The sequence below is a fragment of the Magallana gigas genome, chromosome 2 (assembly GCF_963853765.1).
Source record: "Magallana gigas chromosome 2, xbMagGiga1.1, whole genome shotgun sequence".
In the NCBI taxonomy this organism is placed as follows: Eukaryota; Metazoa; Mollusca; class Bivalvia; order Ostreida; family Ostreidae; genus Magallana; species Magallana gigas.
The window spans coordinates 30312905-30335965 of NC_088854.1; the positions used below are offsets into that span (position 1 = coordinate 30312905).

The window sequence follows — 23061 nt, forward strand, 5'->3', positions numbered from 1 at the left end:
TAAATAGTATTAAAACTGATTTATTTCTTTGTACGTGATACATTCTGTTATTCAGAATGTGATATATATATATATATATATATATATATATATATATATATATATATATATATATATATATATATATATATATATATATATATATATATATACACACAAAAAATAAGTCCAATGCTCAAACAACTTTTATCTATAGCGCTTTCGCCCTACCGGGCTCTTCAGTAGATTAATTGAACATATTAGCCATTTTTTGTGGAAGACTGTAAACTATTTGTTTACTGAAGAGCCCGGTAGGGCGAAAGCGCTATAGATAAAAGTTGTTTGAGCATTGGACTTATTTTTTTGTGTTTATTCATACCCGGTACCAAGAAAAAGGATTTATTGAATATATATATATTGTAATGGTTTTGTGTGGTAATACTCTGCATTGAATACCAATTTATTTTTCACGTATATTAATTGTCAGTTACATTTATGGTGTTAAGGAATTGCTGTCAGTGGCTGTAGTCTTTAAGGAGCCGTTTCGGTATTTATAGGCTAAAAGTGAAAACAAAAATTTGAATGCATACTAGTAATATAACTTATTTAATACGTGATATCACCTATTCTAATAGCTGACATCTTCTATTTTTAAACCATCGGAATAGGTAATGTCATCTATATAACTATCCAAATAGGTAATATGACCTATTTGAATAAGTGATATTACTTATTCCAAAAAGTGATATCACAAAAATGTATTTGAATAATTCTTGTTGCCTTTTCTTCCTAAATTGATGAATTCACCTATTCAAATAGGTGGTTTCACTAAATTATTTCAGAAGGTGGTTATCTTTTCAACTGAAATAGGTGATATTACTTATTTAGTAGGTTATACATGTACTACCTATTTGTTTTAAATACGTAATATCACCTATTCAAATAAATGATATCACTAATTTGAATAGATGATATCACTTATTTGAATAGCTGATATCAATTGATAACAATTCTAAAATACCGAAAGGGTGCCTAATAGCAATCTATATAATTATGCCTAGTTAATATGACCAATAACTTTTTGAAGCTTTATTTTCTAGGTAGATGTACATATATCATACTCATAAACATAGGTACGGTCCGACAAATACAGCTTGTGTCTTTCAACGTCAACACCTATACAAATACATTCCTCTAGCTCCGGTTCCTTTAAGCGTTGGACAAACGTTCTTCCTCCTCTGTCTACAAACGTTAATTCTCTGTTTCCAACAAACATCCAGCCATTTCCATATCTTTGAATTCCAACGCAAGTGTCTACGTCATTCACCCGCCAGTACGTTTCCTCCTGAAATTTGTCACAGCAGACGACACATTTTGAATCGTTGTTGAAGAACACTAAATTGTTGTCCTGGTCAAATGCAATATGATCAGGAGCATATCCAAGAGTAGATTTAAAATTGACAGTATTCAACGTGTTAAAATTATGATCTTTGAATTCCAAAGAAGTAAGTTTTGTTAGACACAAAATTACACCATTACTGCAAATATCGTAGTGCATGCCAGTTAAGTCAAATTTGTCCTCAAAACTTAATTTCTTTTCTCGGAACCGATAATAATGAACGGCTGTATTATCCATCACATAGATCCTCTCGCCTTGTAGGCTAGCCAGCGAATGGGAACTGTCTTGAACGATTTTACTGGTCACGTGAACGAATTTGTGATCGAAAATTTTTAGTCTGGTGTTGGCAGAATCAAGAATAGCAAAGTATCCAACAGAAAGCAAGGCGATGTCCTTTATTTTCCACGGCTTGCAATCAGATGATAGTGATGATGTGTATTTTTCACGGAAGTTAAGAAAGGCCGATTTGTCATTGCTATTGTCGCATTTTTTGATATCCGCACAAATAGCTACCTTTGAGCCAAATGTTTCCATTTTCATGAAAAGTGTATTGTGAGCACATCTGCAATCCTGCTGTCAATAGAATTAAACCAATGTTAGTTGAAAAATTGTGTTGTACTTTCAAGTTAAAAATATCCGAGCAATTTCGATGCATGGTGAAAATAATAAATTGTGCCTTTAAAAAAGCATACAGATTGAAATTTAAAACGAGAGAGAGAGAGAGAGAGAGAGAGAGAGAGAGAGAGAGAGAGAGAGAGAGAGAGAGAGAGGGGGGGGGGGAGAGAGGGAGAGAGGGGGTAGGGTAGAGGTACGTACCTGATCGTCGAGAATTTTGTTCTGACATAAACTACTGTGAACTAAATCACGTAGAGAGTGAACACGTCCTAGGAAACTGTGAATTATCCGTCCAAATGACAAAACAACTGTCAAGGTTTTTAAATGCATTACCCATTCATTTCATGCACAATGCAAACAACATAAAGGAACGCACATAATCTTATCTTTTCTCTTTGCTCAAAAAAGCAACACAAGCTGTTGAAGTATAACGGTGTTCAATAGATATGGCCATAAGAGGACAGCAAAATAAGTGTTGATTTTAAGTTTAAATATTTTTCTTTTAAAGTGGATTATGTTCATTGTAGAAGTCTCATTATGTTTATCGACCCTCTGTGACTTTTTGTTTTTAAAGATGATTTAACTAAGTACGTTTTAAATAGGACTGGGTCAGACTGAGTGTATGTCGAACACTAATCTTGTAAAGCTGATTTATTTATTTACACACAATGTTTCCTCGGTATATATAAATTACGCGTGTGCCAAAAGATCTAATTATATAGGCGAAAATGGTTTGATAATTTTTTTTATATCCAATGTTGAATATTTCTGAGTGAAATACTGAAATTAAACATTGACATTCTTAAAAACACTGTATCATTATCATTATAACTAAAACTTAGATCCGCCACGCTCTCGAATTTTGATAAAGATCTGTATTATTATCTATAATCATATATTAAAGCAGTCTCGTAGCATCGTTTTGTAATATGATGGGGACAGTCTTATTCGAAAGAAAAAGGAAAAGAAAGCAAAACCTAATGTGCCCATCTGCAAGAATCCCAGTCCATCACGGGAGTGGTGGCGCTAAAAGTGTTATTTTAATTTTTAATGTTACTTTGGTTTACTCCCAAAAAGGAGAGAGGGGCAACTTCTTCAAGTTACAAGATTCTATAGGTACATGTACATTGTAAATTTAAGAAAAAAAGTTTAATGAATACTGCGATAAATTAGTGCAAACGCTAAAAATTGTGTGGAAAAGTGAGCAAATCAGTTCACATCGTTTATGAAAAGGGGTGGGAGACTCATTCAAAAAATCTTGACAAGCAAAAGGTATTCACAAACTTCGGGTGGGGGGGTATTACTTTCTAGTTCACTGTTCATTTTGGAGGGCAACTCCATGGTAAATCAATTTTCTATGTGTACATTTAAGATTTTTTTTTACTGCTGCGTGCCTGAAATGTTTCGCACATACTGTGGCCAATTGAATCGGGTTCGGTATACATAAATTATTGTTTATCGTTATGGACGCGATGTGACATGCCGAATTTTTGTTGTCTAATGAAATAACCAATAAAAGGAAAAGAAATCAGGGAATCTCATTACAGGTATATAAAACTTCAATTTTTTCTATATGAATTAGATAAACAGGTAAAATTATGAATATGTTCTTTAAATTTCGACATTTTTAACAGATATCTGGGTATCCTGTCGTTATCTCGCTAGCGTTCGTTAGGCCTATTCCCCGTTCAAGAAAGTCGCTGTTGGATTGTAACGCTCCGAAATTTCGCTTAATAAGTCAATACATCCAAAATGTCTATTCCCGAAGGCGTCGACAGAGATTCCATGATGACACAAGCACAGAATATCTGGACCATGCTTGACGAAATGTCCGAGAGAGATCCTCAGGTATATTGACTAATGTTAATGTTTCTTATGTTTTTTTGGAGTATAGTTTTGTTTAAATGAAACTTAACACTACCATATGATATGCTTTGAATTCAGATGCCACTATAATTTGGCAGAATTTGTGAAAGTTTGAGTTTTAAATAAATAAATAGTCAATTCACAGCATGTTTGATATCTTGCACATTATTTTGTAGGCCTATAAAAAGTTCATTGATAAACACATGAAGGAGGGAAAAGAATACATGAAGCCCCCAGAACCCCACATGTGTGTCATGTCAATGACCACAGTAAGTTTAATTTTCACTTAAACGACTAAAAATAATTTTCATACAGACTGTAAACAACAATCATGCTGTATGTTCATGTGCATTTGATGAGACTGATACATTTTGACTAACATCTCTTTTAAAGAATAAATCCAAGCTATGGTTGGGAGGTTATTTTGTACACATATAATTTCACCAATTTTTCAGAGTACGAAAGGAAGGTATTTCATTAATTTTTGTTCATGGAATAAAGTCCCCGAACCAAAGACTCCAGAGGATGCCATACCAGTCATTGGTACACCAGTACTGCAAGACAAAGATGAAAATGGTATGAAACTTAATGTAGTTCTGTTAACCATCATTTTTATGATGATTATCTGTCTATTGCTGTTTTGAGGATCTTTATAGTAGCACAAAGAATAAAACACATTAACTTTTATTGTGTGCTACAAAAATTTTTTAGATTAAAAAAAATAGTTGATACGCTATAAATGCATTGGTACTTGTATTTGAATTCATTGAAAATTAACAATGCGGTTGAAATCTTAAAGCATTTAGTATTTAGCATTATAATTCAATTTAACCATGCCTGCTCATGTAAAATATATTTTATCATTCACAATTTATAAATGCCATCAATATTTGATATATTTTTTTTGCAGGTGACTTTTCATATTCAGGAGTTGCATTCAGTCCCAAGATTTTGGAGGAATTTGGAATTGAGTGTAAAAACTCATTAGATCGAAATACTCTCATTAATTTAGCTATTGACTATATTCTTCATCAAAACAAAACTGCTCTTTCTAGAAGCTTCTCGGTTTTGCCATCAACAACATTATCTAAAGGCAATCTTCAAGTTTTAATGAGGGCATTTCAAGGAAAGAACAAAAACGCAGATGATGAATTTGATGAACATTTGTCAGAGATGGAGAAGACTTTTGGGTTACAAGGACTTGGTGCCAAAGACTCCCTTTTGAACAAGTTAGCAAACTTGTCTACAGAAGAAAGTGTACAGGATAAAAATGCACCAAATATTCAACTACCAGGATTAGGAAAGGAACAAACCAATAAACAGAATCTCATTCAGGAAATGAATTCTAGCAATTCAGAACAAGTCTGTGAGACCAAAGAACCCGATTACAAAATGGAAGAAAAGTTTAATGGAGAGGATTTGGAGAAATTGTTATTGACAATAAAATTACCTGGGGTCAACAAAGTATCCGAGTGTGAATTGGATATTTCTGAGGTAAGACCCCCCCCCCCAAAAAAAAAAAACCCAACAACTATACCATGTATCTTGTTTTAACTCATTCACAATCGTTTCATATAAATTGAAAATATTTTTTCTTTTTACTTATTGTACAAAATGATGTCAATTTTCTTTATTTTCAGGATGACATAGATTTGACTGTGGAGGATCGCTACCATTTAAACCTTTCTTTTCCCTACCTCATTAACGACACGAAAGCATCAGCAAAATTTAACAAGAACAATTCCTCCCTTATCATAACTTTACCAGTGCAGACATGAGGAAGAGACAAGAGTACACCAATGTGTACAAATTTCATTGAATATTTGTCAGTCATTATTATTTTCATCATTTTTCGAATGTTTCATTTTGTACATGTTTACAAATAAATTAAAAACCAAGAACACCGTTTGTTGACCTATTTCATCCATTCATTCTGTAATCAGTATATATACACATTTAAGGAAATATTCCAATATACAGCTGAACTCCGATATCTGGAATGCTGTTATCTCAAAAACAATGGATATGTCGAAGTGATTTGCAAGTCCCTACCACTTACTTTTTAAGTACATGCATTTTACTTTCAGAGTTAAATAGTCCCATTGAGTTCGAGATTACGAAGTTTGACTGTATAATGTTTTCCTCAATATTTAATTTTTCTTCTATTAGAAATAAATACATGAATGATGTGCATGTACTTGTATGATGTCCATGAACAGTTCTTGTGAAAGAAAAAATAGTTTCCAAGCATTTCTCTGTCACGTCATGCTGCATTTGTATATATAAATATATAAAGCAGCATTTATTTGCAATTGAAGAGGAATAAAATGAATACATTTATACTGACAGAAAATGTTATGAAACTTTCTCTTATTTCACAGAAAAAAAATAAATCTAAAGGCTCTGAACAAATCTGATGTTTTATTTATGTTCTGTGGAACTATCAACTCGAGGTCAACCATAAAATTAAAGAAAAAATATATAACATCCTCAGCACTTTAAAGGTCTCTCTGTAAGGTCAATATGAATCTGTGTGAGGTTTTATCTACACACTGGCATTAGATCATGCCTTGATCTTAGATGGTACATCAACATCAGTACTTCTTTCAGGACTGTATCCAAATACTCTCTGGTTAAACTCAAGATTATGAGGATTATCCTCAGCAAGTTCGATTTTATCCTCAGGAAATTCAGTGGTGAAATTTTTCATCTCAACACCTTCAAGTGCAGTAACTTCCACTGCCTTATCTGAAAGAGGAGAAAAGAAAGTTAAAAATATAGGCAAAACTATTAAACGATTTATCTTGTACTTCTGTTTCAAAATAAGAAATAACATTTTGTTTATAAACAAGAGATGTTTGTGAAACACTTATGCCCCCTTCCCTGGGAAACATCCACAAAGAAAATGTACGTAAACTGCAAATATGTGGAATTTTTCTTTGTCCAACGGCCATAACTCTGTCGTAAATGGCTTGATCGTACCCAATATTGAACTTGACCTAGATATTGTCATGATAAACCTGTATACTAAATTTCATTTCAATATGTTTATCCTCTGCCAAGAAAATGTACGTAAACTGCAAATATGTGGAATTTTTCTATGTCCAACGGCCATAACTCTGTCGTAAATGGCTTGATCGTACCCAATATTGAACTTGACCTAGATATTGTCATGATAAACCTGTATACTAAATTTCATTTCAATATGTTTATCCTCTGCCAAGAAAATGAGCGGAAACTGCAAATAACTGGAATTTTTCTATGTCCAAAGGCCATAACTCTGTCGAAAATGGCTCGATCGTACCCAATATCGAATTTGACCTAGATATTATCATGATAAACCTGTATACAAAATTTCATTTCAATATGTTCATCCTCTGCCAAGAAAATGAGCGGAAACTGCAAATAACTGGAATTTTTCTATGTCCAAAGGCCATAACTCTGTCGAAAATGGCTTGATCGTACCCAATATCGAACTTGACCTAGATATTATCATGATAAACCTGTATACCAAATTTCATTTCAATATGTTCATTCTCTGCTAAGAAAATGAGCGGAAACTGTTGGTGGACCGGCCGACAGACAGCACCAAAGCAATATGTCCTCCCTTCTTTGAAGGGGGGCATAATAAACTAGACCTAGAAATTTTCACCTTTCCAATTTCCATTATCCATATGTTTAAAATTATTGTAAATAACATGCATGATATAATAATATAGTTACAATCAACATGAGAACAGAAATATGATATCATTTTCAACATTTTAAATAGACCAATTCTCACTTTACAAAAGTTATGTCCCTTTGGCACCATTTTTGGGAAAAAACCCATAGATAACTCACAACGGTCTTTGTAGTTTAGTGGCTTGATATCTGTCATTGAAGTTAGTCTGATTTTTTTTGTGTATTTTGATTGCCTCAGGTTGGGGCAACCCACAGATCTAAGGAATAAATTTAATTCAGACAGATTCCATCACAGGAAGCCCAAATATTTGGTAGCATAAAGAAGGGGAACATTGTTTTTCCCCTTTTGAACTTTGAGTTGACAGCGCAAAAGGAAATAACTTTTGTAAACTGTGGATTGGACGCATACAAAAGGTAAAAAAGATTCTGGTTTTTAGCTTGCATATTAATTCAACAAGTTGTATCAATGGGTGAAAACTTCCAATGTATTTTTTTTTTCATGTAAAATTACATGTATAACGTAGGAAATGTTATTTTAGTTTTTAAAGTATGCTCATTGCTGTAGTGATTCAGTAGCTTTCAGTATGATACAAACCTTCAAATTTGAGTTCGGGAACATTTCTCGAGTTGGCTTCCGTTAAGTTGTACATTTTATAAATTCTGTTTAAGCTATCACTGTAGTTCTGTACCACTTCTGGTGAAGCATCAACCAGCACCTCTCCAGACCTAAAACATCAAATATTTAGTTATTGACAAATGTACATGCATTGTTTCATATTATTAAGAACATACTTATTTTTCTTATATCATATACTTTTTTTCTTTTTATTCCATATCAAGTAGTAATAATATTTTCTTTTGTTTTTTTATCATTTTTAAAAAAAATTATTTTAGAGTTATCTGCAATGATTTTGATTAATATATAATAACAAGTGTGATGTGTGACAAAATTCCTTCCACTGTAAAATGCTTAAATTGACCCTATTAGGTTGTCTGTGATGATGCAATAGTCAAAATATTAATAATATCATAAACATTGATGATTTTGTTTTAATTTCTAACTCAAAGAGGACTTAACCCATTCTTACTTTAGCTGTTTCTTCTTCTGGGCATATTCTCTAATTTTGGTCACAAACAGCTGCTGGATTGGGTCAGTGGCTTTTTGCTGTGCTTGATAAACTGCCCCTGAGAGGTGAAGGTTTCTAGCTGCAATGTTCCTCCATTGGCATGACCCTTTGGTGACCAATTGTCTGCCAAACATCTTGACCTAAAATTTTATATTGAGAAATGAACACATTTTTTATTAGAGAATCAATATTTGTGGAAATTAACTGATGTGCATTGTCAATTAAGATATATATATTTCAACTGATTATTGAAAATGAGACACAGAGTTAGCGATGAATCTACCAGTAGTAAAAATGACCTAAGGTTACAAGGCTAAATTGATTAACAAAACACAAAACTGGAGTTGGACCATTTCTCGCCAAGTACAATTTCTCACCAATGAAATGAAGCATTACAATAATATGTTTTACGGTGCTACCGTTCTGGCGAGCGCAGCAAGAATTACACATACCTTGTATCATTGTCAACCTAGTGTTATTTAGGTATCAACGAACGTCAAATAATTTTTGAGAGATTATTTCTCTACAATAAGTATGCCGGGGCAAATGTACTTATTTTAATGGTCATGATACATACAGCGCAACCCCCTACTTAGAGAGAGAGAGAGAGAGAGAGAGAGAGAGAGAGAGAGAGTGTCCGGTTCCTGTTTGTAGGTGTGTAATTTCCCACTTTTAAATTTAATGGTTTGACTATATGCAAGATCTGCATAAATTTTTCAACTGTTTATTTTTTCTCTTTATTCCTTTTTATTTAGTTCAAAATATCCTATTGTTTATTTCCTCCCTACTGATATACTCATATACTTACTTGCCTATTGTACATGCATGCACAATTAGCTTAAAAATGAATTGATATGACATGGCTCTTGCTAGTATATATTCAAATAATCTCTATATTTAAAAAAAAACAAATCATATGTCAATGAGACAGGTATCGCAGTTTATACTGAAATAGCTAGCTAGTACACACATAACAGATGTTTGATCCACCTCTAAATTTATCGCGGGAAATATAGCGCAAGAGCACTGTGACGTCATCCATAACTTTGTACGTCTTTGTTTACGTATCTCGACTCAATACGAAGGTATGGAAGCAACTAACAAATCTCTTGAGTCTCGCCAAAGCATATGCAGTACTTTAAACGTGTCTTCAAACCTTAAGACACCATAAATTACGAGTTAAAAGTCGGCCATTTTTGGCATAGCACCACGGGTGAAAACATTAGAGAGCATTATGGGACTAAACAAAAAATTTTGTTTGATGAACTGTAGGTTTAGCTCGTTCTTTTTCCCGCGCACACTGGTTCTTAGAGCTCGCTGCACTCCTTATTAAGACATAAAATTACAAGTTGGCGAGAACTGGTACTTGGTGAGAATTGGTCTTAGACCAGTAAGGGACCAATCAACTAAGTGGGTAATAATGCAATGAAGAGAACTGTACTTGTTGAGATTTGGTCCTAAACCAGAAGGGTTACAAAAGCTCCTTATATTGTTAAATTTTACCTGTATTAATGCAGATTTGTGTATTCATTTGAAGAAAAAATGTCTATTGCAAATGCCAATATCAGCAATGCATGACCAAATGAATGAATGATGCTTAAAAATGTTGAAAAACCTGGAGTTTTCTTTTTTTCTATCTCTCATAACATTGTATACCGATCATAGAAATAATCATAGGTAAACAAAAAGAACCTTTATTGACAAGACCTAAAACATTTTTTAAGTTTTCTTGGTTTTCTTGTGACAGAGAATCCTCGGACTATCGTCATTTATTTGCATTCCTCTACTGTTACAAACGTCATAGAAGTGATTAAAGCATATTGTTTATAAAAGAGCAAATGCAGAATTGGTAATGATGAAAAAAGTATTAGAATAAATGCAGAAAAATACTCAACCTACTTCGACTTTTCTATCGAAATCACCTTGCAGACAGATGAAGTAATATTTAGAGTCAAGGTAATACAAAACGAAAACTTAAATATTCCGATCCCGATCCAATAAACACATCAATCTGTTCAATAGTTACTTCTCGACTTTTTCCGCTCGCTAATAATTATAGTACATATACTTTTTGGCGAGCGGGAATGGCTGAGTAGTTCGCTTGCAATCTGGTATTATAATTGGCGCGAATCTCGTAAGATGGCCTTTTTGCCAAGAAATTGCTAAACTATAAAATAAACGAGCTTTAGTTAATCGGGGTCTATATGCTGATTGGTTTAACTAGAATTAAAATAAAGGGACTAGGTATCAACATTGATCAAGGTTGTTTTTTTTTTTTTACACACAAACTGATTTTAAAAGTTCTAAGATATATAAAGAGTGGATGGATAGAGATGTTTCATAGTAAGTTTACTTTCGGGAAGAAATAACTTGATTTTCTCACAAAAAATCAAGAATGGAGAGAATAAGTTTAACTGTTGCCATTTTTATAATAAAAAGAAAAGATAAAATGAAGAACAGTTCATGTTTTTCGTTCGTTTGTATATTGTTTAAACATAGGACCACGGAGAAATGTTAGAATGACGTTGCGATGAGTTTGTGGTTGCTCCGGGTCTATGGATGTACTCTAGTATATAGGCAAGTTTGTTAGCTTACCAGGAATGAACAAATGATTTCATTAACTTTAATTTTTTTTTTAATAAAAGATATCCTGGTGAAATTTCAGTGATTTATCTTTTTTTCTCAAAGGAGTAAGAGTAAATGTCTCAATATTTTCCAAAGAACCCTCGTACGTATGCCGCTAATATCACGCAAAAATTTATACATGCTTGAGGTATTTGTAGTTTAAAAAACAAAAGACGAAATTTAATTTTATATAAGACGACAAATTCGATCGTGTGCTGACTGTGTGTTGCTTCATGATTGTATCGGGCGAAATTACATAACACCTGGCATTAGTTTTTATTACGCATTTCAATTCAGTCAACAATTCTTTAAAGTGATATTAAATCTAAAACTAAAAAAACATCATTAATGCTGCTCAATGGATAACCCTCTTAAATTTTGTTAACAAATTTTGTTATGGACTTCATATTTTCCATAGAAATGTCGATAAATTGGTCAGGAAAATTACTGGATTGCCCAATATTAATTAAACGTATATTAAACAGAACTGGCCAACGTACGTTTTACAACGTACAAAAAAATGAAATAAAATCGACCCAAGTTTATATCGCTGTCCATATTAATTGGTTTATCAAAATACTTTTGCGGTCTTTGAATTTTCAAATATTACAATATTTGACCAAAAGATATTTTTAAATACTTTTTGGAGAGGTAAAAACATTAATGACTAACAGTATCTTAATCAATGCCCTTACCCATTGTGCTACGCTGTTATGCAATAATTCTGGTTAAAACAAATTAAAATCATATTTTATTGCTTAACTCGATAGAAAGTGCGTCACAATGTCCAATAGCACCTGGCATAGAATTCGTTTTGTAAAATTTATTCCCAAATATCATTCAACCTTTCCATTCAGGTCACGTGTTCATAGCAAAAAGGAAGATCCTGCTTTGTCTGCCATTTCCGTTCACAGGAAATTTCCGGTCAAATTTAAGACTAAAACGAAGGTTTTCTTCAAAAAGCGAATGAGGACACATCAATATCTTTGTAAGTATTGCTTTAGAATAACTTGTATATTCTATTTTGTCCTGTTATACGCAAAGACAATGCGCCCATCTGTGAAGCGCGCGTACTCGCACATTTCAATGCAGTAGTATCGCAAACAGGATGTTATGCGTGCTTTCTCAGCCGGAAGTTTTGATTACAAAGTTGTCTCTGGAGCAGACATTCATTTCCTCATTGAAAAACAATGAATATATTTTTTGAATTTTTCGATTAAATCTGCAAATGGCAATGGTAACGATAAAAAACATTTTGGTTTGAAATCCAAGATGTCTGCCGTCGTGACCGAGTTTGGAGTGCACGAAACGAAGCATGAAGTGAAAAACAACAGATATTTTTCTTCGGATGAATTATAAAAGGCCTAACGTTTTAAAAAATTAATGATGATTATTTTGTTATGAATATTTTTATGTGAAAATTTTGAAACGTTTATTAAAATATATGATCAATACTATACCTTTTAACATTATTTATCATTTTTCACAAAAATTTCAAAAGTAATTCTATAAAGCATTTTATACTTTAATCAATTTTATTCATATAAGAAGAAATTAATTGTATAGAAACACTAAAGAGATATTTAATTCAAATTTAAACCGATACTATCAAATTTTGGTCTTCTGGCATAAATACACACAAATGCTTTGAACATTGAGCTACAGAGAAAACCCTGATAAGAAATAAAATATTACCCAAATCGCATATTGCTTAACATAGGGTTTGTATCCCTGTCCCAAGGCTTACAAAACCACCACTATAAGCTTAAACCACTAGCCATAACAAGCACCACACTTCCCCATCCCCACATTTTCCATCCCCATCGTAAGGTTTTAAGTTTTTCCAATAATTGCAGTTGCCGCTTGCAAGTTTACAGCAGTTGCATTCCTTAAGAAATCTCAAAAGTTTAACAATAAAAAGAACTCCTACACACTCTAAAAACAGATGATACCATTATTTTTATGCACATGAATGATATTTGCCAGGTCCAGGGTCATCCAAGGGTTCACTGGAGACAACAGGATATGGATGCAGCTGTGATAAAATGAGATATACCAGCATAAATATACACATTCAGTTTTGTTTAATATTTAATTACAGAAATCAATATTTAACATGGAGAATGGAGATGATACAATTACAGTTACCATGACTGAAGAGGGCTATCTGTCCATGAGTAAGTTACTTAGTTAGAAGGAGTCATTCTACATTAATTGTAATGTAATGATTTTCTAAAAAGTAGATAACTCGTTTAATACATGCATTCGTAAGTCTGGTCTTTCTTATGGAATCTTTTTACAATTTTTTTTCTTCAAAAACTAGGAAAGCTAATACATGTATATATAGTAAAGATATGTAAATCTTTTAAACCAACCAACCGATCAATCCCAACCTACTTCAATAAAAATCAGTGATGACATTCTTGAAATAATTGCACATGTTGAGCCATTACCATTGTAAGTTACCAATATTTGGTCAGTGTTTGTTAGTTGAAGTGTTAATAAACTGGACTGTTGATGTACCACTGTTATAATAATGCTTGCAGCGACCACACAAACAGATGAGCAGGATGAGCCAGCAGAGAAGCGACTGCGTCTGGATCCAGACAGCGAGGCAGCACAGGAACTGGTAGCACAAGATGGTGCACAAGATGTGCAAGTGCAGGAGGTCCAGATCGCACAAGACTTTACAAATGAAATACCAGAGTCTGGTGAACAAGTGGTGTCCTCAGAGGGGTAACTTTATTTATTGTTATACTTTCATGTTAAATACTGAAATCTGATTGGTTAAGACGCAGTTCATAATCCGTTCTATTACCCTCAGTGTTAGCAACGGGTAACATTAAAAATGTTACATGTGCGAAAATTATGCGCGTACGGTTCGCTGTAGAATTCACGTTATTCCTATATAAAAGCAGTAAAATTTTCTTAAAAATTAAGACATTCAGTATAACAAAATAAATAGTGCCTGTTTGGGAGGATAACAGTTGAAATTGACACCCCGAGAAAACCATTGTCAACCTCCGCTTTGCGTCGGTTGACAATGGTTTTCTCGGGGTGTCAATTTCAACTGTTACCCTCCCAAACAGGCACTACTTATATAATATCATATGGAATGAAATTTGCTGTATGCGTAAATACATATTTGTTACAAATGTAAGACACATAGTTCCTGCCTAAAATGAATCATTCGAAATTTGACTATCTGTATTTACTTGAAAAAAGTGAGTAGTTTTAATTAAGGTGTCAAGAGAAAAACATGTTTACTTAATTTCTTCTGTTTATTGTAGCATTGTTTATGAAGAAGAAAATATTTCACAACATGCAGCTCCATCCTATCAGAATTTGATAATTCAACACATGGACATAGCAGAGCCCTTGTCTACACTGAAGTCACTGCTGGAGCTGAGGCTACAGTGTACACTCAGTGACCATCAGTTCTACCTTCAGGACACAATAGAGGTACAGTTTGTAACAGACCACTTGCATATCATTGTAGTCTAAAATTTGTGGCAAAAGACAATCAGTCATTTGATACAGAGAGTCAGCTTAGCAGTGTAGACTATATGTTTTACCGTAATTTATTTCACCTAGAGTTTCAATGTGTTGAGGTTAAGAGGATTTATGGCATTTGAGAGTATCAGTATTAAGGTGTTTTGTTACTTTTAAAAGGGCAGCTACATGTATTTACATCCCTACACAATATGTACTGTTTTATTCTAAATCTGTTCTTGCTATTATTCTACAGTTGGACACCAATAAGAGCTTGGTGGAGCAATGTGTTCAAGGAGAGGGAATGGTACAGATCAACCTGGAAGTCAAGTCTCAGCCAGGTAATCAAATCATTTTCATGAAAAGCCCTCCCCCTGTGTATCTACAAAATAATAAGATCAATGTTGAAGGTGTTTGAAATTTATCTTCAAATTTTCAGGTGTTAAACCCAAGATAAACATTGTTGACATATTGAAGCCAGCAGATGAAGTGGAAGCTCAGCAGATAGAACAAGGTATGTGTCACAAAGGAAGTAAATACAGATCACACAGTGATGACTAAACAATGGATTTACTGAGCTGCGTTGTGCTTTTTTTACTTTCAGCTGTTTACTATCAATCAAAATAATCTCTCAAGTTGAGCAACTTTTCATAAAAAATACAAATATTTGAAGTTTGCATTTCCTTCCCAATGTTTGAAATCACGTGGAAGGATCACTTGAAACATATAATATGCATGTTTTTCTTAGCATAGACAATGGTGACTGCAATTGCCACTTGGTTTGAGTGGAAGTACTTTGACCACTTGTTCTAAACATGACATTGCATAATGTACACCCTCTGTGTTATGGTTTTGACATTCCATCCATTTAGAGACAGTCCCTGTACCTCAGCCAGCTCCAGCAACACACACCAAAACTCAACAGAAAGTGGTCATTCCTCTCCCTGAGGAGTCAGAGAATGTCACACGATGGATTGTTGATCAGCACTTCAGACGAGAACAGGATCGACTCAAAATACCCTTCGGTGAGAACAAGGATGCACATATGCATGAAAGATGCATTAAGATTTCCCATAAAATATGATCTTCTGGACTTCTGGTATATCGTTATTTAATGAAAGTTAGAGTATTTATTTTACAAAAAAAGTCACTATAATCAAGTTTGACAATACATTTAAATTGTAACTATTTAAAGTGAATAATTATGTCTCCCCTTTCAAAGGGGAGACATATTGTTTTTGTCGACTTTCTTTTTCTTCTTCTTCTTCTTCTTATTCTTCTTCATCCAAATTTGTCCAAGCCGTAACTTAAATACCCTTTGACATTAAGACTTCAAACTTGGAACATAGGTAGATGGTATTGAGAAGGAGTGCACACCACTAAAATTTTTGACCTTGACCTATTTTCTTTTTCAAGGTCAAGCATTTTATAAAAAATAGAGTTTGGACTATAACACAAGACTTCTTAAACATACAAACTTTTAACTTGTATCATAGATAGATGGTATATAGTCCAGTTGAACCTTACCCAAAATTTTTACCTTGACCTTAAAATTTTATTTCAAGGTCAAATCAAAAAACATCATTGTTCACCTCCTAAATATTCTTTGACAGAAGGACTTCAAACTTTACACAAAGAACAATTATAATACACTGAGGTGTACTATTGATAAATATTTGACCTTGACCTTGTTTTACTCAAGGTCAACTTGAGTAAAAATAATTAAGTTTCGTCTGGGTGGTAACTTAGATACCTTTTGACATTAAGACTTCAAACTTGGAACATAGGTAGATGGTATTGAGAAGGAGTGCACGCCATCAAAATTTTTGACCTTGAGCTATTTCTTCTTCAAGGTCAAGCGTTATATAAAAAATATAGTCCGGACCATAACACAAGACTCCTTAATCATACAATCTTTTAACTTGTATCATACATAGATGGTATATAGTCTAGTTGAACCTTACCAACATTTTTGACCTTGACCTTAAAATTTTTTATTTCAAGGTCAAATTAGAAAAAACTTCATTGTTCACCTCCTAAATATTCTTTGACAGAAGGACTTCAAACTTTACACAAAGAACAATTATAATACACTGAGGTGTACTATTGATTAATATTTGACCTTGACCTTGTTTTGTTCAAGGTCAACTTGAGAAAAAATAATTAAATTTTGTCTGGGTGGTAACTTAGATACCTTTTAACATTAAGACTTCAATCTTGGAGCGTAGGTGGATGGTATTGAGAAGAAGTGCACGCCATCAAAATTTTTGACCTTGACCTATTTTCTTCTTCAAGGTCAAGCGTTTTATAATAAATATAGTCTGGACCATAACACAAGACTCCTTAATCATACAATCTTTTAGCTTGTATCATACATAGATGGTATATAGTCCAGTTCAACCTTACCAAAATTTTTGACCTTGACCTAAATGTTTTATTTCAAGGTCAAATTAGAAAAAACTTCATTGTTCACCTCCAAAATATTCTTTGACAGGACTTCAAACTTTACACAAAGAACAATTATAATACACTGAGGTGTACTATTGATTAATATTTGACCTTGACATTGTTTTACTCAAGGTCAAATTAAGAAAAAATATTTAGATTTTGTCTGGGTGGTAACTTGGATACCTTTTGACATTAAGGCTTCAAACTTTGAACATAGGTAGATGGTATTGAGAAGGAGTGCACGCCTCCATAATTTTTGACCTTGACCAATCTTGTGTCTCAAGTCAATTCATTTTCTAAACTGTATCATATATGGATGATATCTAACATATAGCTGACTTCATTCTTTTTCACTTATTAAATTTGCCCCATATTAGAATCCTTGGGGAGAAGGGGAGACATGTGTTTTTTTTGTATAAAAAAACAATACCCACTAGTTTTTTATAGATTTGCCACTGTGAGTTAATCATTTATTTCATTTTCAATGCACACAACATTTGATTATTGATATTTGGTGACTCATTATTTTATCTTCCCATGTCGTTTAGATCCTGTGCAGTGGAATGAGATACATGTTAAACATTGGATAGACTGGGCCATCAAGGAATTCAAACTCGTCGGGGTCAATCCAAACAACTTCAAAATCTCGGGGAAACAGCTGTGTGAATTAACTCACCCCGAGTTTGTGAAGCTGATTCCTAATGACAAGGGAGACATCTTCTGGACCCACTTGGAACTCCTTAGGAAGTGTAAATTTGTGGGTAAGACTCTCAAAAGTCCAAATAAGCTGTTTCATTCAGAGTTTTAGTATGCAGGTAAAAAATACTGATCATTTATTAGAGGAAATTTTTTTTGGTGTAATTGAATCTGTTTTGATTGATTCCTCTGTTTTGTTTGTAGCTGTAATGCAGACACCAACTCCTCATGCTATTACAACTATCACAGTCTCAACTTCAGGACAAGATGGTGAGAATACCAAGTGAATTGCATTTAGAATAAACTATGTACCCCCAAGAGTATAGACTAGCTACCTTCTGGGTTCAGTAGTAGGTTGTGGGTTCAGTTGTAGGCTGTTTGAGGCATAAAATAATAAACTTATTAAATTTGAATAAAATATAGTACAGAAAAAAGTGATTGATATCTCAAAATATTCTACAATAAAATCCATTTGATGAATTTTGAAATTAAGAAATAATTAAATGTAAAAAGCACATGTGTTTTTGTTTTTTAGGTAGAGCTAAGCAGTACAAACAGAATCGTCCAAGATCTCCCAGAATTACAGGGGATGAGAGGTTGTCACCAGGAAATAGAACAGGTAAATGAGCTTAAATTAAGTCAGTCACAAATAGTCTGTATGGTATACACAATGCATGTAGCACTTCCTAGGAAATAGCTCAGGGAAATGAATTTTAAAACAGAAAACACAATAATAATATTAATTTGTCCCCACAGTGGTGCACTTTAATTAAAAAAAAAATATATACAATTTAAAAATAGTCTTGTATGTGTCATAACTTTGTACACTGTAATTCACAACATCACAAATATTTGTTATTTAAGCTGGCTATATATTAACTGATCCAATACTTGTTTTCCTTTTGCTAATTGATAGGAAACAATGGTCAGATACAGCTGTGGCAGTTCCTGCTGGATTTACTGACTGACAAGGACTGTAGGGAGGTGATTCAGTGGATAGGGGAGGAGGGAGAGTTCAAACTGAACAACCCCGAAATGGTGGCTCAGATGTGGGGACAGAGGAAAAACAAGCCCACCATGAACTACGAGAAACTCAGCAGGGCACTGCGATACTACTACGATGGAGACATGATTGCGAAGGTTAGAATTACGCATTAATCTTATGTTCTGTAGAAGCAGAAATGTTTTAAAAATTTTGGTAACATTATTTCTTTGAAACCATTTTATATCATGGTCACAAGTCCCGTAAAAAAAAATTATTTATTATCATATATTGCCGGTAAGTATAATTATTTAGAATAACTACCTTAATAAAATCCCTGCAAAACCATTTTAGATCACAAATCAAAGATGTTTTATCTCCTCAAACAATTCTGCTTTAAAAGTATGCATTTTTCTGACTGATCATTTACACTTTTAAATCCAAGAACAAGAAGAAGATAGGGAATTTGATATGTAATACAGAACTTTTATCAATGAATTATTCAATGTGAGAGGCTAACCAATACTACCATTATTCTTGATAAAGATACCTGTTAATTATATGTAAAAATGTAATAAAATTTGTAAATAAAAAAGAAACTATTTCCTTTACTGAGATTTCATTTTAATATATATTTTAATATTTTCTTTCAGGTGCATGGAAAGAGATTTGTGTACAAATTTGTGTGTGACTTGAAAATGTTATTAGGGTACTCAGCCGGTGAGCTCAATAGACTCGTTACTCACTGTGCAGAGCGAAAACTCCAGAGGGTGCGAGAGTCGCTGCGCCCCGGAGTCACAAAGAGGCTGGATCATCATAAGCCGACCATTCTCACAACGACACAGGTGGTACAGACGATGGAATAGATTCCACAAAGGGATTTATCTGTGATTGCTGCATATTTAACTCCATCAGGGTTGACCAAAACTATTATATATATGCAACATTATTATCACATTTGTTGAATTTACAAAAGTCTAAGTAATTTTTTTTTTCATTTGTTTGTACCAAATATTTTTTTCCATCCTGGTTCACGACAAAAGTGCCTACGGTAATTCTTTTATACATGAACTGTTCACTGGTGTTCATTTCCATGGAAGCTTTATTGATTTTTATTTGAATTCTGTGCATCATTTGAAGTTTTGCTTTTGAATACCATGTAAATTTTCTTAAATTTTTGTCTGTCCAATTTTGGTTGTTAACCTAAAAAAATTACATATTTTGATAAATTGAAAATTAAACGTTTGTTTATACTTGTATCATTAGCAGTAACACTTTATGTTAAATTCTAATTTTTGTTTTGGCATGCATTTCTACCCTGTTGGAAGATGTTTGAATTCATATGTTTTATTATGTATCTCATCTGAGTTCTTTGCTCAAAATGACTTGATTAAAACTTTGTGTGTTGATATTTTTTATAATTATCATAACATGTACGAGACTTGTTTATTTTAATTTGTAAATAATCATCAAGCATTTTATTGACTGTACATAGATCCGACCCATCATTTACATTGTGCGATAGTGGTTTCGGTTGCCCTTCATTACACTTTTTGTACTATTATGATGTGATGTATCATCACATTTAAATTGATGTCACCACACATTTCACTTCTCTACCAAAGCATCCAGAAAGTAACACATTCAAAATTTAAATGTTTTAAGTTTTTTGTTGATATCCTCATTCCAGTTTTATTTATTTTTCAATCAATCAACATTTTTATGTTCTCAAAGTAGCCTTGCAAAGAGAAGTTCCGAATCAGATTATTTTCCCTTAAAATAATTAACTTATGACTGAATAATCATGTACAGTATATATTTGCCTCTGTTTCTCAAATTTAAGCTTTAAAAGCATCACTGTAGCACTGATAAATTGTTTGATTTTTATTTTTGGAGGTTTTTTTTTTTCTTTGGTATTAAAGCTAATAAATAATGCTGTGGCTTTATTTGAAAGACTTTTATCCCTTCAATAATTCTTTAAATTTTGGATCTACCTCAATTACCTGTGGTAAAGAAGTATTCATTGATGAAAAAGATACATAAGTCATTCATTATCTGTGAATGTAATGATGCACAGTAGGTTATTTATTCGGTGCAAATACATATACTTACAATGTATATTGAGTTATCTACCTTGTATCATCATTGCTTTGAAATTTGTGTATGTTTTCCTTAAGTACTTGAATCAGTGCTGGGATTTTTTATATACTGTAACTCATATGATTATATGCTATATGGAAAAGCATCTTCAGAAATGTGCCCTGTTCTAATTTACAAACTGGTGTAATTATTTAAATGGGATGGAGAAAGAAAGGGGGTGTAAAATGGGTTGTCCATATTCTTCACTTAAACTGTGATGTCTATTCTCTCTCTCTCTTTGGTTTCATATTTTCAGACAGCAACTCCATTCAGAGAGAGAGAAACTTGTTGTTCTGTATTAACTGTAAGGTGTATATACATGTACATAATGTTATATTATATAATCATTTTTTTCATGTCAGTACCATATATTTTACACTTTATTTGCAGTTGTAAATAGAAACGATCAAAGAAAAAAAAACATTAAAAATTAAAAAATTGTAATATGAACTGTGTTTTATTTGTTTTAATTGTTACAACCTTGGAACCATATCAAGTATATTCCTTACGAGAACACAACACATTGTCAAATGTCTAGATTTTTAAATCAGCAAGGTTACTGGATTAACCCTACATCATATATCCTCTGATTAGATCCCTGGATATATGGATCAATATATCCCTTGGTAGTATCCACCGGATCCGCCTTGGTAGTATCCACTGGATCCGGACTGGTAGCCGATGCTGGAAATAGCGTCATTCAGTCCGACAGAGGGGGCGTATCCTACACTGGACCAGCTGGATCCAACAGAAGGAGCGTATCCAGAACTGGCATATCCGAGACTGGACACTCCCTGGTTATATCCATATGGATATCCTGAGGACATTCCTCCGTAATTGTATCCTTGATCATAGTAGGATGGCGTGTTCCACATTCCATCTGAAAAATATCACCATTAAAGCAATGTCTGGAGAAGTAACTGTCTTAAACTTGTAAATGTACATGATTAGAGTATAATGTACTTACAACTACCGCCCATCATAGCTTTCTTTCCGTATCCTCGGTAATGCATGGGGCGTTTTCCATAACCGCCTGCGTGACAGAGAGCCACAATAGCACAGACCAAAAACAGGACAAAGTTGAATCGCATCATCTGCAACAAAACAGAAAAATAGTTCTAAGCATATAAAATTACTATGTGCTTTTACAGAAAGCGTAAAGTACTCGGAATCGCCTAAAAACCAAACCGAAAATTTATCAATATAGAGCGTGTGTTGCTACTACTCACCTTCACAGTGGTTTATGCTTGGTCCATCCTGATCTCCCCATTATATACCCGTGGGTACACGTAACATGCATGTTTGGAGGCCGTGACCTTTCACTTCATCTCCCTGACCAGCCGCAGGGGTGACCCAGATCTGACCCTGTAAGTTATGTACTCTTTTTTTGCATTTTCTACCTGATTACTACAAAATATTGGTAATGACCTTGTATGTTACGTGAACGCTAACGTGCAGAAGAACTGAAGATACCTTCAAGATATATTGTATTATAATAATACGGGTAATCCACGAGGCAGTACACAACGTCGGGGGATGCACAGATTACAGCGCGTGCGGTAGAACAGGTTTGATAATTCGATTACTGAAGTACATGTATGTATTATTTATGCATGTATAACAGTGTCATGACCGTACATTGGAAGAAGGGGACTAAAATGATAACTGTTCTGCGAGACCATGAAATGCAGTGTGTAATATTCTCTTTTGAGAAGTGGACAGGCATATAGCCTACATCCACGGATGTAGGCTATGCCTGTCCCGTGGATGTAGGCTATGCCTGTCCACTTCTCAAAAGAAAATACAGTGTGTAACTGAAAACATCATAGTCCATCATCGCTTGCCTTAGTTTGAGAAGAGTTCCTCTCATCCCCGTCCTCCTCCTCTGCAGTTAAAACATCTCAACTCTCTATCACCCCTCCCTCTGCCGCTATCTCATTTAAACATATAAAATTTTCTCTCTCTCTCTCTCTCTCTCTCTCTCTCTCTCTCTCTCTCTCTCTCTCTCT

General features: G+C 33.6%; 5 protein-coding genes across 8 annotated transcripts; 2 read left to right on the top strand and 3 right to left on the bottom strand.

Annotated features, from left to right (window-relative positions):
- Positions 1-1042: 1042 nt before the first annotated feature.
- Positions 1043-2439, bottom strand: LOC105320660 (uncharacterized). Of its 2 annotated transcripts, none has more exons than XM_011418697.4 (2): positions 2195-2439; positions 1043-1951 (listed from the first exon to the last, which is right to left on the bottom strand). In XM_011418697.4, the coding sequence occupies exons 1-2, from the start codon at positions 2321-2323 to the stop codon at positions 1076-1078; spliced, it is 1005 nt and encodes a 334-aa protein (XP_011416999.3). In that variant the 5' UTR covers positions 2324-2439; the 3' UTR covers positions 1043-1075. The 2 variants fall into 2 exon arrangements, with proteins under 2 accessions (XP_011416999.3, XP_019919695.3); XM_020064136.3 differs by having other exon boundaries at positions 1043-1948; positions 2195-2438.
- A 998-nt stretch (positions 2440-3437) lies between these two features.
- On the top strand, positions 3438-5758 carry LOC105320655 (PIH1 domain-containing protein 2). Its single transcript, XM_034446259.2, has 6 exons — positions 3438-3540; positions 3628-3841; positions 4036-4128; positions 4315-4435; positions 4770-5353; positions 5500-5758. The coding sequence occupies exons 2-6, from the start codon at positions 3746-3748 to the stop codon at positions 5635-5637; spliced, it is 1032 nt and encodes a 343-aa protein (XP_034302150.2). The 5' UTR covers positions 3438-3540; positions 3628-3745; the 3' UTR covers positions 5638-5758.
- A 508-nt stretch (positions 5759-6266) lies between these two features.
- LOC105323942 (ATP synthase-coupling factor 6, mitochondrial) lies at positions 6267-10708 on the bottom strand. Its single transcript, XM_034446260.2, has 4 exons — positions 10570-10708; positions 8632-8810; positions 8139-8269; positions 6267-6607 (listed from the first exon to the last, which is right to left on the bottom strand). Exons 2-4 carry the CDS (start codon positions 8802-8804, stop codon positions 6423-6425), a joined length of 489 nt encoding a protein of 162 aa, XP_034302151.1. The 5' UTR covers positions 8805-8810; positions 10570-10708; the 3' UTR covers positions 6267-6422.
- A 1436-nt stretch (positions 10709-12144) lies between these two features.
- On the top strand, positions 12145-19938 carry LOC105341965 (GA-binding protein alpha chain). Of its 3 annotated transcripts, none has more exons than XM_034446262.2 (12): positions 12145-12283; positions 13397-13472; positions 13842-14031; positions 14586-14757; positions 15044-15128; positions 15227-15301; positions 15660-15812; positions 17784-17996; positions 18136-18201; positions 18467-18550; positions 18848-19071; positions 19567-19938. In XM_034446262.2, exons 2-12 carry the CDS (start codon positions 13412-13414, stop codon positions 19777-19779), a joined length of 1536 nt encoding a protein of 511 aa, XP_034302153.1. In that variant the 5' UTR covers positions 12145-12283; positions 13397-13411; the 3' UTR covers positions 19780-19938. The 3 variants fall into 3 exon arrangements, with proteins under 3 accessions (XP_034302153.1, XP_034302152.1, XP_065932160.1); XM_034446261.2 differs by lacking the exon at positions 12145-12283 and adding an exon at positions 12432-12615; XM_066076088.1 differs by lacking the exon at positions 12145-12283 and adding an exon at positions 12509-12532.
- A 1552-nt stretch (positions 19939-21490) lies between these two features.
- On the bottom strand, positions 21491-22179 carry LOC105341955 (peroxisomal membrane protein PEX13). The gene is made up of 2 exons (XM_011448723.4): positions 22020-22179; positions 21491-21932 (listed from the first exon to the last, which is right to left on the bottom strand). The coding sequence occupies exons 1-2, from the start codon at positions 22144-22146 to the stop codon at positions 21664-21666; spliced, it is 396 nt and encodes a 131-aa protein (XP_011447025.2). The 5' UTR covers positions 22147-22179; the 3' UTR covers positions 21491-21663.
- Positions 22180-23061: the final 882 nt, after the last annotated feature.

What these genes read in the sequence shown, in the direction of transcription:
- LOC105320660 (XM_011418697.4), bottom strand. Translation starts at nt 2,323, where the DNA reads ATGCATTTAAAAACCTTGACAGTTGTTTTGTCATTTGGACGGATAATT. An exon ending in ACAAAATTCTCGACGATCAG is followed by an intron (nt 1,952 to 2,194) that starts GTACGTACCTCT and finishes TTCTATTGACAG; the next exon opens with CAGGATTGCAGATGTGCTCA.
- LOC105320655 (XM_034446259.2), top strand. Translation starts at nt 3,746, where the DNA reads ATGTCTATTCCCGAAGGCGTCGACAGAGATTCCATGATGACACAAGCA. An exon ending in GTGTCATGTCAATGACCACA is followed by an intron (nt 4,129 to 4,314) that starts GTAAGTTTAATT and finishes CCAATTTTTCAG; the next exon opens with AGTACGAAAGGAAGGTATTT. An exon ending in GTGAATTGGATATTTCTGAG is followed by an intron (nt 5,354 to 5,499) that starts GTAAGACCCCCC and finishes CTTTATTTTCAG; the next exon opens with GATGACATAGATTTGACTGT.
- LOC105323942 (XM_034446260.2), bottom strand. Translation starts at nt 8,804, where the DNA reads ATGTTTGGCAGACAATTGGTCACCAAAGGGTCATGCCAATGGAGGAAC. An exon ending in CAGAAGAAGAAACAGCTAAA is followed by an intron (nt 8,270 to 8,631) that starts GTAAGAATGGGT and finishes TTGATGTTTTAG; the next exon opens with GTCTGGAGAGGTGCTGGTTG. An exon ending in TCCCGAACTCAAATTTGAAG is followed by an intron (nt 6,608 to 8,138) that starts GTTTGTATCATA and finishes CTCCTCTTTCAG; the next exon opens with ATAAGGCAGTGGAAGTTACT.
- LOC105341965 (XM_034446261.2), top strand. Translation starts at nt 12,568, where the DNA reads ATGTCTGCCGTCGTGACCGAGTTTGGAGTGCACGAAACGAAGCATGAA. An exon ending in ACCTTCAGGACACAATAGAG is followed by an intron (nt 14,758 to 15,043) that starts GTACAGTTTGTA and finishes ATTATTCTACAG; the next exon opens with TTGGACACCAATAAGAGCTT. An exon ending in AGCTCAGCAGATAGAACAAG is followed by an intron (nt 15,302 to 15,659) that starts GTATGTGTCACA and finishes CCATCCATTTAG; the next exon opens with AGACAGTCCCTGTACCTCAG.
- LOC105341955 (XM_011448723.4), bottom strand. Translation starts at nt 22,146, where the DNA reads ATGATGCGATTCAACTTTGTCCTGTTTTTGGTCTGTGCTATTGTGGCT. An exon ending in AGCTATGATGGGCGGTAGTT is followed by an intron (nt 21,933 to 22,019) that starts GTAAGTACATTA and finishes GATATTTTTCAG; the next exon opens with ATGGAATGTGGAACACGCCA.